Below are 17,551 nucleotides of genomic sequence, written 5' to 3'. Positions count from 1 at the left end.
TGAAAAGCAATCGTAACAAATCACCTCATAACATAAAGATGGATTATCCGTTGACAATAAGGGAGGAATGCATATGCAAATTTTTATTTCAAAAATTCGTTCTGTGGCAGTAAATTTTTAGTTTTGTTGGAAATTTGACTTATTTGATTTTCCTAGAAATCATCTATTACATTTTAATTTATCTACATGAAACATGTTTATCGATATCGATTGTCTCAGAATAGCTTGTTTCTCAAAGTACAAAGCAAGCACTACGTTTAAAGAAAATGAATGCAAACCAATATTTTAGTCGTTTTAAGTAGATATATGAAAATTTCAAACAATTTAGATGAAATATCGATTGATATGCCAAACATTTGTTTTGAATGATAATTACATGCACTTCAAGCTTTCCCAATTTTAAAAAAATATCCCAAAAAATGTAAGATTCATTGTCATAGCCTTAAAATGGGATCATGAAATACTTCAAAGATATATTGATATTTTCAAATAATTTGCCATTACATTAGTAATCACAGTTTCACCACTATGCAAACTGATGATTTTTGATAGAAAATATACATTTTGGATTTGGTGTAACATTTATAATTTTACTAACCAACTACATTTGTCCGGAAATCAACATTTTAACTGTAGTGGCTCCGAATTCTAGTTTGCACTTGATAGAAGCTTCAGATACTGCATGTTGTGGCAGGATCACTTCGAACAAAACAAGTCAACATCTGAATCGGAATAGATTAGATCTGAAAAACAAGAAACCATTCAATGGCAGAATATACATGACAGTTTTACTCTTTAAATATGCATTGATAATTACAAACGAAGCTTATGATTTCACTATTAATAGAAGCGAGAACAGAAATCCTACTTCAAATGTAGATTTAAGTTTACCAATGGCTGATCTTTTGAAAATGAAACTTTATAGTGATTTATAGATTTTAAAATAATTAACTAAACAAGATCTTTCAGAAGCTGTGCATATATGTATTCTCTAAGGATCAGAAGTGGAGCAAATAATGCTCAAATAGCATTAGCACAGTAGCCGCAGTTATTGGTTAGACTTCAGAATACCATATGTTATTTTGCCCTTTTCTAGAAACTGTCATAGAATCATTTAAACTGTCTCGGAACGAACGAATGAGTGCATAATGGAGAAAGAAACAAGGCTTGAAGCTTCGTTTGACAAACATGGACGTTTTCTTTCTTAAGGTTACAACCGAAGTTTTCTGGATTATCATTTAAATACTTTAAAAGGAAATGAAATTGGTGACCTTACTGATATTAGTATGTACCAGTTACTTCGATTAACAAAATATTGAAAATTATATGCATTTTAAATAAAAATTACAATGAATTTAGAGCGTTCCAAAAAATGAGTTTACTGGAGGTTGAAAGTGAGACGAAAAAAAATTACATGGAAACATCTTTTGCTCATCTGCCACAGGCGTATGTTTGAAAAAGTTTCTGTCCATGCAATATTTCCTTAGTATACACCATGAAGAAAGCCTTACCTAGGCCGATTACTTCGACAATTACGTTTAGAAGTTGATATCGTGAAATAAGTATATCAACTCTTTTCTTAGGTAAAACTACTGTAGATATTTCAATAATTATTTCCAGGAAATTATGGTTTATTTATCTTTAACTGCCACCGATATACTTTCTGGAGAAACCAAATAAAATGGTTATCGAGTGTCTCTCTGTGGTAGTTTTATTGTTATAATTCAGAAACTTACCATGCCTTTGAATTCCATGTACTTCGAACTCATCTGAAGGGAATATCCTCCCCGTATAAAGAACTGCTTTCTAGTGAAGACGTTTTTGGACCTTGAAAAGCGTATTATCGATGGTGATGACATACTTTTTAACCGGAAAAGTAGCATCAACGGCCATGAGTTGTCTGACAGAAGAATACCTAAAACAAATAGAAGTACATTGTTATGGTTCTCATTCGATAATCCAAGCCAATGATTGGAAATCATTTGATGGTGTGACAATTCGCACAACTTACCGATATTACTTCAATGACGTTCTTTCCAGGACATGTGTAGTAGGTATCTAGATATGTAGATACTTTATGGCTGGAACTGAAAGGGCATTCATTTAACTTAATAAATTTGGTCATTCTAGAAAGTTTACCACAAGCCATGCAGAGACAACAGAATTACCTAGAAGCATTTTTGTCCTGCGTAGATGCTGGAATCTAGTTTCAAACGGTTCCTGGCCATGGAGTATTTCCCTCATAACGAGGGTCACTGGGTGATTCCATTCTAAGACGTTCAATTACTTTGAATCCTATACTCAGAAACGCGTATGACAGGCGTTTGAATTCCGGTAATTCATTATGGTAAGTAGCCAATAGGGCTGCATCTGTTTCAATAAATATTTTAAGATAATTATGTTTCGCATCTCTTTGCAGCCTCCAGTAATTTAATTTCTAGATGAACCAATTAATGGTTTTCAAATTCCATGCCGTTTTGTTAATATAAATAGCGAACTTACTGCGCCCTTGAATTGTCTCATCACCTTCAACATCACCTGTAAGGAATACTTCCTCGCATCCAGCATATTTGGGGTGGACAATCAAGTGCATGGAACAGAAAGCAACACTACTGGTGGTTGACGTAGTGCCTTTATCAAGCAAAATGACATGGATATAGGCCATGTTGTACTGTCTGTCAATGCCTAGTGAAAAAAAATGTGTACATTTTTACAGTTATAATTACCATAGATATAATCACATGATTATATCCAACATTCATCACGATATGATAATTATAAATATCGTAACTCACCGATATTACTTCTGTACGAAAGAAAAAATTTCGTGGCCATCCAGATAGCTGCCATCCATATTTTCGTCAAGAGAAAAGGCGGTCGCTTTGCTTACAGGAGTTGGCCACTGTTTCAAGCGAACAGCATAAAAAGTGTTCTTTGCAGTGAACAGCTCCAACAACGGCAGGCGATTTTGTTAAATTGATGACTTCTATGACGTATTTCACTGATGAGTGAAAAGGCCAGTGAATTCAACAGAAACTTTCTAGTATTACAGATATTTGATTTAAACGTTTCCCACTGGATAGTCTTACACAAAAGACTTGTCAAATTTGCATTAAACATTCTGTTCATTTATAGAAGAGGGCACAAGAGAGCAACTGCCACTGTTTCCTCTGTCATATTAGACTGTACCATGTAAAATCCACATGATTATAGCATTTTCGTCGCTTAGAAACTACTCGAGTGGAATATTCAAAGATTATGAATATTTCTTCCACATTAAATGTGCAGATTTTAATGCATTTTAGAAAGTTTCCAATAGATAAAAACATTTGAGCGGGCAACTGTTAGTAATTTTTAAATTTTAAAAGGGAATGGACTACAGAGATTATTCCTCTTTTGTTTTTCTTTACAATAAACAAATTTGATTTCAGAAAAAACATCTTTGCCTTAACTCATTTCATATTTTTAAGTGTTATGAAGATAATTTTTTTATATACTTAAGTATAAAATGCAATACGAAATTTATCTGAATAATTTCAAGTAAGTTCAAAATAGCTTAATTTAGTACGATTTTTTTTTTATCTCAAATGCTTAGTAGCTTAATTCAATTCTATTTCTGAAAGGTTTTTCCTAGCCTTATTCTAACCGATTACTGCCTTTAATTCATTCATTTTGATTCGAAGACAATTGCAATTCCTTCACATGAAGCTATTCAAACTTCCATTTCCGAATTGCGATATAGAACAAACTAAGTTATTTCTAGATAACTGAAGAGTAAGAATTCGTCTTCTTTATTCAGTAAAAATTATATGTATCACATTAGGATGTATAAATATTAGACACCGAATTGAACTAGGTATTTTTAATGAGATTCCAAATTGTTACATCAACTAGAGGAATAGTTAATGTACAGAAAGCCAAAAAAGAACGAGGCAGATTGGAGATTTTAATTCCAAAACCGGGAGAAAAAGTTCGTTTCAAGTACGAAATGTCAAATAATTGAGCCTCAGATACGGAGCTAATACTGCTTTTGATGGCAAAAACAGCTAATTGGAATTTGAAAGAAAATGGCAGCTTTTAATTACATTGAGATATTGATTCCCAATAAGCCGTCACTCACTCCAATCCCCCCTAAATGAGAATAAATGAATATTATTCAGAGAAATTGGATATTTTAAAAGTTCTATTAAATTAATATTTTAATTTAAGTATAATTACGAGTATAAATTTTTCTTTTTATCGGATTCCGTCATAGCAAAACTTTGGGTTTTCCGGGATTTATGTCACTGAAATATCAAATTTAATCTTAATATGAATTTTAATCTACTCTGCTCATTGGAAAGTTTGCATTAATATGGTATCCGCCAATTTTTTCCCCCTTACTATAAAGGAGATACTTCAGTTATTGATTAAAGTCATTACAAGTTATAATTGCTGACTTAAGCAAAGAGTTACTTATTAAAGATTATCTATTAATTAATTGTTCTATGTTTCCTCTGGTTTGAGATTCAAGGGAGGGAGAAACTCAGCATGAATATTTAGTAATGTATCCATCCGAAAAAATATAACTACCTATTGATGGGATTTAAATACAAAATAATTTAAAATTACGAATTAAATTCTTACATATTAAACCTCGTTCACTTCAATTTCCTAAACATTTTTCAATAATTTTCTTACTTCAAAACGTTTTAAACTCGCCGCTTATATTATATTATATTCCTAATTCCTATTAAAATATTGGCCACGAAGGTGAAACTAAGCCACCCCAAATGATTAGAAGTATCAAATCCTTGCACAGTACGCAAATGCCACAACTCACACATACACAACCCACACCGGCACCCCTAAAACCACAACTCACACATACACAACCCACACCGGCACCCCTAAAACCACAACTCACACATACACAACCCACACCGTCACCCCTAAAACCACAACTCACACATACACAACCCACACCGTCACCCCTAAAACCACAACTCACACATACACAACCCACACCTCCAACGCCACCCAGAGACCCACACTTACACATACACAACCCACACCTCCAACGCCACCCAGAGACCCACACTTACACATACACAACCCACACCTCCAACGCCACCCAGAGACCCACACTTTCACATACACAACCCACACCTCCAACGCCACCCAGAGACCCACACTTTCACATACACAACCCACACCTCCAACGCCACCCAGAGACCCACACTTTCACATACACAACCCACACCTCCAACGCCACCCAGAGACCCACACTTTCACATACACAACCCACACCTCCAACGCCACCCAGAGACCCACACTTTCACATACACAACCCACACCTCCAACGCCACCCAGAGACCCACACTTTCACATACACAACCCACACCTCCAACGCCACCCAGAGACCCACACTTTCACATACACAACCCACACCTCCAACGCCACCCAGAGACCCACACTTTCACATACACAACCCACACCTCCAACGCCACCCAGAGACCCACACTTTCACATACACAACCCACACCTCCAACGCCACCCAGAGACCCACACTTTCACATACACAACCCACACCTCCAACGCCACCCAGAGACCCACACTTTCACATACACAACCCACACCTCCAACGCCACCCAGAGACCCACACTTTCACATACACAACCCACACCTCCAACGCCACCCAGAGACCCACACTTTCACATACACAACCCACTCCTCCAACGCCACCCAGAGACCCACACTTTCACATACACAACCCACACCTCCAACGCCACCCAGAGACCCACACTTTCACATACACAACCCACTCCTCCAACGCCACCCAGAGACCCACACTTTCACATACACAACCCACACCTCCAACGCCACCCAGAGACCCACACTTTCACATACACAACCCACACCTCCAACGCCACCCAGAGACCCACACTTTCACATACACAACCCACACCTCCAACGCCACCCAGAGACCCACACTTTCACATACACAACCCACACCTCCAACGCCACCCAGAGACCCACACTTTCACAAACATAACCCACACCTCCAACGCCACCCCGATACTCAAACTTTTACACCTTACCCACGCAGCCAGTTCCACTTGGAGTTTCTGATGTTCGCAAATATTATCTACATAACCCAAACCATGATACAGTCAACAATTGTCTCTCAACCCCCGCTAACACTTCCAATTCCCAATTTTCAACATTGCGTAACAATACGCGATAACTCGACGAGTTAGCCATGAAGGCAATCGTTTCTTTTCCCATAAACCCAGGGCGAAATAATTTATCACGTATTCATATTGGCTATTTCCACACTCCCCTATGCCATCACTTCATTCACGGCCTAATGTGACCTTGCACTGTTTCGACTAAATACATGACGACTCCCAAAACGAAATATTAATTCCATTCCGTACATCACGCCCATGCTTAAGATGAGACGCGATGTCATTCACAATGCACATTACTTCTCAATATTCTCATTTACATAATGCATTTTAACCTCAGAATAAAATGCACGTCAGTACCCCCGTTGCGTCCAGCCATGCATCGCGGAAACGACTTTTTTGAAATTAACACAAACCTAATTTTAAAAATACTAAACCCGGCGAATTTATGCTAGTTATGATGAGCGAAACGGTGAATTAAAGCAGGAAAACAGATTAAATAAGACGTGCGGTTTGCTCAAAAGCATTATTCTAAATTCCATGCAAATATTACCTATATTCTGCACTGCTTTCATCGATTCATGATTTTAAACATCATTTTCCTCAAAATTCGGTATGAAACTGTCAAAAATGGACATCTAGTAATTTTCGATCATGTCTCGAAATAATTCGATTCATTACAATCAAAATATATTAAGAATTAAACTTTCGATAAAATGTCATCTGTATAGAATACATGAAATGATTCTTAAGTTTAAAAATAGATATTTGTAAGTATAAATCTGGAGTTAGACGTACTGCATTACCACTAATGTTTTCCTTGCATTTCTTCAGCTTACTGTTTCAAATTTGCAATCTCAATATAAGATTTTTGTATTTCTTATATTAGATGGATACAAAACTAAATGTAATTTCCCAAATTTTAATTAATAAATTTTAAGACTTCATTTAATATGACTCGCTTCACGCCGAAAACGTTAAAATAAACCTCCACTGAAATTTTATAATACATTTCATGTAATAACATGCGGGAGAATTTGCGATTTGATTAAATAAAGGTAAAGCAATAAGAATAGCATTATGGGAAGGATGCAAACAAAATGCATGACTACCAACTACGCTTATACAATTTAGATTTACTATATTAATATAAACCTACACGAATAACGAAATAAGTAGGAATTGACCAATGACACAAACTTCTAATAAAAGGCAATTTAAAGATTTTTTTTTATGTATAACTTGGATTGGACAACTGAAGAAAACCTAAATATAAGCAAATTCTTTCGAAAAGCAACAGAATGTTTAAGACAACGATCGGGAATTTAAGTGTGCACTATAGGTTCCACTTATGAATCAGCGACTAGCACTTTTCACGTTTTTAAAATGTAAAAATCCTTACACTTTTAACATGAATTACAAAATAACGCATTTAACTCCTATAAAAAGGCTAGTGACATTAGAATTTCAATAATTTTTGTATTCCCCTGCCATCACATAGAACAGAAATTCGATTTATCACTCATTCATTTAAAAAAATTAGGTCATTCTGAAAACTACTCAAAGTTAAAAAGTCTTTTATTTAACATTTTCATCATCCAGAAAAATTCTTTTCATCGTGCACAAATTTATCTCGATCTGTCTGATTGTATTCAGCACTTAGTCACTTCTCTATAGTATATCTAGGAAATTCCATAACCAATAGAGCAGAAAACTAGTACGCCTTGGTGTTTGGAATTTTAATATTTGAACAAACAATTTATTCCTTTTCTTATAAAACCTTGTTTTCGACAAAAATTCTTCGACACGAACAAATATCAACTATAAGATTTTTATTCTCAACATCCAGATGCGGCTCTTGATTAAGTAGTTAAACTTGTTTTAACAATAAAAGTCTCCTTTTTAAGAATTTAATTTTTACTACACAATCCGAGATTTGCTATATCACAATTCTTAAGCAGAAGTTCGAATAACAGCATGTAATCACCGAAACTAACGTTTTAACGTACTGAAAGAAGTGGAAGCTGTATTATGAAGAAACCAAAGGAATTGTCAACAAGTTCAATGAAACATTTGATATTAGTTAGAAATATCTCGACACGAAACTGTATAGGGAGTTAAATGAAAGATTTTGGACAATCAATATTTAGAATAGAGCTGATCTCCAAATTATCAATCATGAAAATTATTGGAATAATTGAATTGTAGTTTGAGTATTTTGGAAAATTCACCTGAACGATTTTAATGCATATCGTATCGGAAAGATATTCAACTTTTATTTTTAATTCAATGGGATTGCATTTATTGCCTGGTTATTCATGATTTGCGATCTATTACTCATCTTTGAAAAGGGATTCGATTGCTTCGTATGCCAAATTGTCTTTTGTGTTTTAAAAATGTTTTGAGCGATTTGTAAAAACCTTGGAAGGCATTAAAATCCAATCCTCGAGTATTCTGAAAGAGTGGAAAAGAAATATATAATCTCCGAATTTTCCACACAAGTAACCGCTAAGAGGCTAGGATGCCACAATTATGTAGACATACCTGGTTAGTCCAATAGAGTGGGAAAATCCAAAAGAAAATATAGTCCTCCGTCATCCAAGCATGGTGTGGTGTGATTATTAAGATCAGGCGCTCTCCTCAAACCTACTTGAAACCCAGTGTTGGATATTTAATCCAGAAATTGGAAGAATGACACTTGGAGCGAAGATAGTTTCAGTATAGACAGCATACGGACGCAAATGTCGCTTTGGAATCTAAATTCTTTGTGAAACGAGCTGAAAGAGAAATTGTGGTTATTTTTATCTCTAATTATAAATAATTATATAAAGAAATGCCTTTTTCATTTCTTTTCGAAGTGGAAGACATCTTGTATCTTACAGATTTGTATAGACAAGTGTTTCGTTCTACAAGTATATTGCATTCCGAATAAGATTCCCTCAGCGAATTATGCTCGTTCAACATGGTTCCATTGTATCTCAATCTAAACCTAAATCAATGTTAAAATTTTTAAAAAAATTCTACAGGAGTCTTTATATAGACTTGAAATCAATGGCAAACATAACAGAATGAATGAACAATGTTTCTATAACAAAAAACAGCTTTGGCTAAGCTGCGCCATACAATGATACACCATCTGCATCGTAAACGTAATAGCATATCAGACAAATATATGAACGTCTCGTTGCATAACAGAACATATAAGCTTACTCAACATTCCAAGACGTGTTAAAGCCTTCTGCTATTATTAACATTCGGATAAGAAAAGGAGAATACCTTATTCAGCTTGCATTGACATAACAAAAAAGATTATCAAACAAATACGTTTTACGTTTCTTAACACTGGCATGGTTTTCCAAGGGCTTTTGCCTTGATGAGTTTATTATACAATAAATATATGTTGGAATATTTACAATAGGTGGTGTATAATCATATTTTTATTAGTTTATTTCATTAGAATTACCAATAATCCCAGTGGCTTTGAAAGTGTTTGCAAAATGTTTTGATAATGAAACATTAATTTCTCCCAGTAAAAGCCTGCTAAGAAAACCACGCCAAAAAACTATAATTGTGCTACGATTTTGCAGAATGTGTTATCAAAGCAACAAGCAAAGTTAAAACGTTCTGCATGAAAAATTCAAAGCAAGAAGGAGCAATTGAAAAAACTGTGGACCCAAATTTCAATATAAACAGAGTTACTTTTATATGCTTCATACTGTATTAGTTTCTTCCACACCATTGTAGCAAAAATGATAAAAGTTTTTAAGTATTGACATTTGTTCAAATGATGCATTTCAAAAATTTCGGCTCGTCATCACAGATAGTCCAATAACATTCGAAGTTCTATTAAAAGCATTAATATGGTTGCTAGAAATAGACCCGAAATTCATGTCCTGTATTACTAAATTTCAAGAAATTTTCCTATTTTTGGGTTAGTTGATTTTCTTTATATTACACAGTGCAAAGATTCTCATTACACAAGGAATGCAACGCTCTTCGGACATATCTTTGGACCTAAAGCTATCAAATTTGGCAAACAGCGACGTCTGGAGGAGTGTCATTCACCGAAAAAAATTCACTTTTTCGAAATTTTAGCTTTTTAATTAAAAAATTAAACTCATTGCAAAATTTCATTTCTAGTAATAGATAATTTTCCTCTACAATTCTGGAACATACAACAAAGAAACCAATTTTCTAAGAATTTAAAAGTCAACTTTTCACTGATACCAATTTTATTTCTATGCATTTAGTTTTCGGCAGATTTAATTTTAAAAAATAGTGACAACACTTATAACTTGAATAAAATTCCATTTGTTTAGTTGCCTATTTCAATAGCATGCTTTAGCTAATGTAAAGCTGTAATTTTAAAGAGTGAAATTTTATACATTAATTCCAAAATACAACTTCTATTTCTAATAAAGAACAAAGATTCAGACTTTTAATTTTCCTACAAATCGAACGACTGTAAACTTCCTTTCCAGAGAGCACTGCCTAATGAAACTAGCACTAGACCAAGACGATTGAAGCCTAAAATGCTATGCTATTACGAAATAAAAATGCAACGTCATTTTTTCTCCAAGTTTAATGTTAATAGTGATACATAATAAATAGTTTTACATTCATTTCAAAAGACAATCTGGAATGGAATTTTCTGCTAATAATAAACACAAAAATTTCCATTATAAAGAGAAGGTAAAACAATTCTGAAAATTAAAAATATGTTCTCAAATATGAAAATTAAATCGTCAAATCTAAGAAGAATTTTTTAACATATAAATTATAAAATATTAAAGATAAGCTTCTTCGGAAAAAAAATTATAAACTAATATTTCAGTATAACAATTCTTTGCATCTTCAAGAGATAAAAACAAATCTACTAATCTTCCATTAATATATTTACGCATACTAAAAAAAAAAAAAAAAAAAAAAAAACGCAACTTACCCATTATTATTCAACTCTGTATCAATGATGAGCAATTCTTGAAAAGGTGAAACTAAAGACATGGAGAACCCATTCACAAGAAACAATGATAGTTAATAAAATGTATAGAGTTAAGCTATATTCAAGACAACTACATAGTTCATAATATTTTGTAAAGGAAACCTAACGTGGAGTGCAAGCAATAGTAATAGGAAAACCGATTAATCATTTGAGTTTTTATAGATTCACCAGAATCTAGAAACTTCTTATAATTTTTTCTCTTCTTCCAAAGATTTGTACTCAGCAAATCACCTTAAGAAAAGATTAGAAATTTTTTTACCCAAATTCGAACCCGAAATAATTATTGGGATAAATTGAGAAATAAATCTGCTGACTTTCATAAAAAATTAGCCTGTCATTCAGCAAATATCAGTGATTACTTAATATGTTATAAGCGGTGTTTTCATGTAAGGAACAACAAAAAGTGATGGCTCCATTTCATAGGCGTCAGTGCAGGCACACCATGATATTGATTGGCTCCTAATCCAAACTAATCCTAGCTGAAATAATATGTAGTCTTCGTTCTAGTTTGACTTCTTTTTTCGTCTCCTTAAAATGGATAGCCAGGTATGACCCCGACTTTCAAAATCAGAGATTTGTAAACTGAATCTTTATTCTTAAAATGGTGTAAAAAAGGTAAAAACGTAAAAAGTTTTTAAAAAAAGGTGTACAACTCTAAATCCTTTTTTGAATGGTCCTGAAGAATGGGACCCATATATGATTCATAGAGCAAAAAAAATGGGAAATTCCTCACATAACGTTAGTAAAATTACTAGTTTAAAATTACATACAGAACTTTTACAAATCTAACGGAGAATTTCTGGCCACGCAATACATAAAAGCAATAACTCTTTTCTACACATTATAAATACATTCAAAGCTCGAGCTCAGAAAAGTTAATCTTTTTTCTACATTCTTCAAAATGTATGAATTACAGATGAAAACCGAAGAATTCTTTATAAATTATTTTTAAAAAAAATTTCAAAGATAAACTACTTCTTTATGAAATGTCTGAACACTCCGCTGGAAATTGAATTATACATCAAAATGGTAACAGATACAAATTCACTTTCTCTCCATGCGCAGTATGGAAAGAGTTAAAAACATAAATCAAAATGGATACAATTTATTTTTGAAAACTATTTAAAAAGCAGTTGCCTGTGTTGTGTGTAAGTTAACAATTGAGCCAAAAATATAAAGAACTTTTCTTAACACATCCAAAGGAGCCACTCAACCTTCTCAAAATGTCATTTGCATCACCGATCCCACGGCTGACCTTTAACCTTATACTTTATACACGGCTGACCTTTAACCTTTGTTAGGTCCTCCCGCTGGTGTGGTGTGGAGAGGGGGTGCCAGCTCAGGTGTCGTCCTTGTCATCTGACCGCGGTTCAAAATGACGAGGTCCGTCCCGAAATAGCCCTAGTGTTGCTTCAAACGGGACGTTAATATAACTAAACTAAACTAACTTAACCTTTGTTATCCATTTGCAGATATAAACCTAACTGAATGGCCGTATTCGGACGTTTCAACGATTTTCTGAGCGGTCCAATCGATTTTCCATTTGAATTTTAAAACAGATATTTAATATTTATAAACATATTTTTTAATATCGATAGATTAAACTTTATGATTCTTTATACATCTCCATGTGTGTCTGCCATGGTAAGGCTTTATTTGTGGCACATGAACTACCTTTTCTGTTTTCCAATGGGCAACCCGGGACGTAATCAACTTTTTACTTTTCATTCGATAATTTTCGCGTAACTTTATAAGATCCAAAATATTTCTTTAACAATTTTTCAGATAAACCTACTTTTCTAATCGGTTTGAGAATCCATAATAGGTCCTCTGGTGCATAAGCTACTGGTCAATGTTTTGCATCCTATCTCACTATCTCTCTCCTGTCTTTCAAAAGGGCAAAGACGAAAAATTTACCGAACTACTTTTGCTTTGCAAATTAAATGGCTGCATAATGAGTTTTCTAATGATACCCTGAGTCATTTTTGCTTCGTACTAATATATATGAGAGATAAAAAAGTGTGAATCCCGTCGTTTCTCGATACGCGAAAGATAAAATGGCATCCTAAACTCTCTGATTAACATCGACATGAATCGATAATATATCGGAGTGCGTTTTATTTCAGTTTGCATTTTATGGTGTTGGTTGAAGTGGCTGATTCTCTACACTGCACATCCATAAAAATTGGCCACTGCCTTTGAAAGAAACATAGTATCTCGATCTGATATAACACTTGGGAATCCCCATTTCATTTGAATAGCCACCAAAAACAACTTCAGATGCTTTTGCGCTAGGGAGGTGCTTTCGCAATTGCGTATCGAATCAAATAATCCATGCAAACTGCAAATCACTTATTTAACTGCAAAGAGTTTGGGAAACGAAGAAATCAATTCCAGCTGGATCACAGGCCGCTTCTGCCGGTGGAAAGGATCTCAGGTGATCCGATGGAAACGGCGGAATACTCTTCTACGTCTGATTTTCTTTAAGATAGCTAAGAAATCGTCGAACAGTTCGATATAAGAAAGATTAATAAAACCGTCATCTTATTCTATCTAACATTTTAGCAATCCCTAAATGACCCCCTGTATGAGCATTATGAAAATGATGGAGAATATATATATATATATATATATATACAGGGTGTTCATTAATTATTGTTGGGGTTTCCGTACCTCATAACTTTCGAATAAAAAATATTACGCAAAAACCAATTACGTATTCGTAAATTACAACTCAAAGAGTTTTACGTGGCAACAATGCGATCTTAGCACATTTGCAGTCTGGGTAATTATGACGTCATAAATAAAAATGGTGAGCATGCAAGAAAAAGCAATGTGTGTATTGTGGTATTTCGAAACTAAATCTGACATAACTACTCAACGTCGCTTCAGGACCACGTACAAGAAAGATTCTCCTTCGCATAATTCGGACACTTGGAGGGAAATCGAATTTCGTCTCAATATGTTACGAGCCACGAAGGGCAGCCATGTGCAAATTCATTAATCTTTTTAATATCATTAATAAAATTCTTTGAGTTGTCATTTACGAATACGTAATCGGTTTTTGCGTAATATTTTTTATTCGAACGTTATGAGGTACGGAAACCCCGACAATAATTAATGAACACCCTGTATATATATACACGTCTAAAATTGCACCATAAGATATTCTTTTAACTCTGACACTTATAGAAATGTTAAAATGTTGATTAAAGGACGTATTAAAAAGGAAACAATGAGGAAGTGATAATAACTCAACTGATTAAACTTCACATTTGAGAGTTACAAAATGAAGCCGGCACTTCATAAAAAATTCCAGTTTGGTCACCTGGTTCTTTAAGTGAACCAATATAATAAATTCGAAGCTACAATTCACTATAATTTACTATCCAAATTCTCAAAATTAGCTCTATATCCGAAACATACTCCGAATTTATACTCGAGATTTTGTAATTCGAGTTATTGAAGGAGGCAAATCTCAAAGAAATTACAATGAAAGCTCGGTGAAGTCATGGTGCGTTCAAAGTATCGACCAAAAGAATGTAATAAATCTTTCTTAATAAGAAATAAACCTTGTGGGGAATTCACATTTCGATAAGTAAGAGAAACATTATTAGATAAAAATGAAAAAAAATTAGTGTTGTAAAAATATCTAAAACATTAAGTTTAAGCGCAAAGAGCCATGCTTGACTGCATTGAGCCGTAAACCACTAGGAAAAAGAGTTTAAGCCGGAATAATTATTTCTCAGGGAAGCTATTTCTAATTATACATTAGGCTACCAGAAAAATCTTAACATTGACATTTAATAAAGAGAAACAAATCTCTTTTGCTAAAATGTAGAAAGATTTTTATAGCCATGCCATATTAAGCGATAAAATTAAATTTAATGTTTTTGAAATTGATGACTGAAGTTTGGCGAAATCTAAGTATGTTGTATAATCGAAATATGTTTGGCGAAAATCTACGCATGAGGAAAACTAAGTTCTTAAATAGCGATTAAAGGAAAATACGTGGGCCGGGATATCCTTGTTGGTAGGTCGTTGGATTCGCATCTCTTGGGATGTGAGTTCGAGCCCCGCCACCCGAAGACTCCTCGTGTATGTGGTGGCAGGTGCACGTATACAATTGTCGTGGTCACAGAATTCTCGAGATAATAAAACTTTGGATACTGGTTCAAAGGTGATCGTCTGATTGAGGCCTCTGTCGAATGTGTCTCTGATTGAGGTCTAAATTACAATCTGTGAAAAAAATGCATGAATGAAGTCCGCCCCGTAAAAAGGGTATTCTCTAGACTAAGTGGTACTCATGGCACTAGATGGCGCTCTTTCGACTTAAATCGCTGACTATGTCAGCGAGTTTGTCTATGACAAGTGCCATTAGAAACAACAACAACAGGAAATATGTGGATATATATTTTTTTTTATTTATACAAAGTTCCACTTTGAATTTAATAAATCAAGATGATTATCCCAAAAAATATAGCCAAAACTGAAATAATTGGCATCAAATTATTGCAAAATATACTCACATACTTATCCCTAATTCATTAATCTCAATGCTATGGAAAAGTCTGAATTAAGAAACTCATTTCGAACATTTAGAAGAAAGTATACTTAACCAGCGGGACTGGTCTTCCAAAGCCTTTTCAAATATTCGTTAATAAAGTTGTTATTCCAGAAAACGCCTTGGATTGGCGTGCAATTTTTATGAAATATTAACCATTGATGTGAATTTGGAATTATTACTGAATCTATCATGTAAATACAAGTCAATTTCTTGGCAATGAATCCCTTGTATGCGCTTAAGAATATCTAAAAATCAAATTTGTGTTTTAAAAGCGTTTTTTCAAAAAAAAAAAAAAATGATACATAACTACTCATGCAGTCACAAAATTTCGTTCCATATTTCAGATACTTAAACTATTAGATTTTGGAATTATGCATTTACATGCCTTTGAAAGTACAGGCAGACAGATGGCCAAACACTTTTTTACATTTAGCGCAAAATTTAATAGTCATCTGTAATTATAGATGTTAATGTATGATATTATATATATTCCAAAGGCGCGATGTATTGGATAGAAGCATGTGTTGCGCAGATTCGACACCCGAACAACAACAAATAATATTTTTTGTATATGTACTTTGTAGTATATTTCTATTATTTCAAGTGAAACATATGGAATGTTTTGTAGATATATTGGGGATTATATATAAAACAGTAGAAAAAATCTGAAGGTATAAAAAGAACTCTGATTGAAAGAATTCAGACTCAAACTGTAGGCCTGCAAAATAGGAACAAGAACCCTTCCATCATAAAAAAATGCAATTTATCCATTAGTGGCAGTGGAAAAATTTCATTTAACTTAGGAATAGAACTTCTTCTAATTTCTTCTATTAAGGTATATCCATCCTAAAGGCACAATGTTGTTGTTGTTGTTTCTAATGGCACTTGCCATGAACAAGCCCGCTGTCGACGACAGCCGATTTAAGCCTCAAGGGGAGCGCCTCTTGTTTCAATAGTAGCGCCATCTAGGGCCAAGAGAACGACTTAGCTACACACACGTCACAACCCTTTTTACGGGGTGGATTTCATTCACTCATCCACAGTTAGATCTGAATCGGAGAACGATCACCCCTGATCCAGTACCCCCAGTGGTATTACTCTTGACATGGAGGACTTTGTGACCACGACAGATTTAACGCGCGTCAGCCACCAAGCATGCGGGGAATCTTCGGCCAGCGGGGTTCGAACTCGCAACCTAAGGGACGCGAATCCGACGCTCTACCAATCAGGCTATCCCGGCCTATTATTGGCTATAAGCGTTTATTGCGCTTGCGTAATACCTTGTCTTAAAATAATAATTTTTATATAGATGTTTTGTATAATATTTCCATTATTTGAAGCGAAATTTACATAATGTTCTGTAGATATATTCGGAATTATATATAAAGTGGTACAAAAGAATTTTGAAAAAAAAAAGGAATTTTGAATGACAGGATTCAGATTCGAACTGAAGGCCTGAAAAATTGAAACAAATCCATTACCACCACACCAACTCACCAACAACACATTTGAAGCATAGGAGATATAACTTCTAAATTTTAAGCAGGACCTCGTTTAATATACGACAGTATATCTATTCTAATTGCACAATGTATTCGATTGCGAGACCCTGACATCTACAAATAATATTTTTGTAAAGGAACTTTTTAGTATATATCTGTTATTCCAAGTGAAAATTCAGGAGTGTTTTATGGATATATTGGGAATTATATATGTACAATAGTAGAAAAATTGGAACAAAAAAAAAACAGAACTCTGATTTAAAGGATTCAGATTCGAACAGAAGACCGGCAAAATAAAAGCAGGTACACC

At 34.2% G+C, this 17,551-nt stretch overlaps 1 protein-coding gene across 4 annotated transcripts; it reads right to left on the bottom strand.

Moving 5' to 3' along the window:
- Positions 1–398: 398 nt before the first annotated feature.
- Positions 399–11,298, bottom strand: LOC129966948 (uncharacterized). Of its 4 annotated transcripts, XM_056081565.1 has the most exons (6): positions 11,113–11,298; positions 8,715–8,947; positions 2,796–3,001; positions 2,503–2,685; positions 1,737–1,915; positions 399–743 (listed from the first exon to the last, which is right to left on the bottom strand). In XM_056081565.1, exons 3-6 carry the CDS (start codon positions 2,848–2,850, stop codon positions 738–740), a joined length of 423 nt encoding a protein of 140 aa, XP_055937540.1. In that variant the 5' UTR covers positions 2,851–3,001; positions 8,715–8,947; positions 11,113–11,298; the 3' UTR covers positions 399–737. The 4 variants fall into 4 exon arrangements, 2 of the variants coding, with proteins under 2 accessions (XP_055937540.1, XP_055937541.1); XR_008784328.1 differs by lacking the exons at positions 8,715–8,947; positions 11,113–11,298 and adding an exon at positions 2,012–2,370 and having other exon boundaries at positions 2,796–4,869; XR_008784327.1 differs by lacking the exons at positions 8,715–8,947; positions 11,113–11,298 and having other exon boundaries at positions 2,012–2,685; positions 2,796–4,869.
- Positions 11,299–17,551: the final 6,253 nt, after the last annotated feature.

The sequence above is a fragment of the Argiope bruennichi genome, chromosome 4, assembly GCF_947563725.1.
Source record: "Argiope bruennichi chromosome 4, qqArgBrue1.1, whole genome shotgun sequence".
Taxonomy (NCBI): Eukaryota; Metazoa; Arthropoda; class Arachnida; order Araneae; family Araneidae; genus Argiope; species Argiope bruennichi.
Note: the sequence above shows the minus strand (reverse complement) of the source record. Positions and strands in the feature narration are given on the sequence as shown.

Coding starts and splice junctions, on each gene's coding strand:
- LOC129966948 (XM_056081565.1), bottom strand. CDS start 2,850: ATGGCAGCTATCTGGATGGCCACGAAATTTTTTCTTTCGTACAGAAGT. Junction 2,686..2,795: donor TTCGTACAGAAGTAATATCG/GTGAGTTACGAT, acceptor TTTTTTCACTAG/GCATTGACAGACAGTACAAC. Junction 1,916..2,502: donor TGAGACAATTCAAGGGCGCA/GTAAGTTCGCTA, acceptor TATTTGTTTTAG/GTATTCTTCTGTCAGACAAC.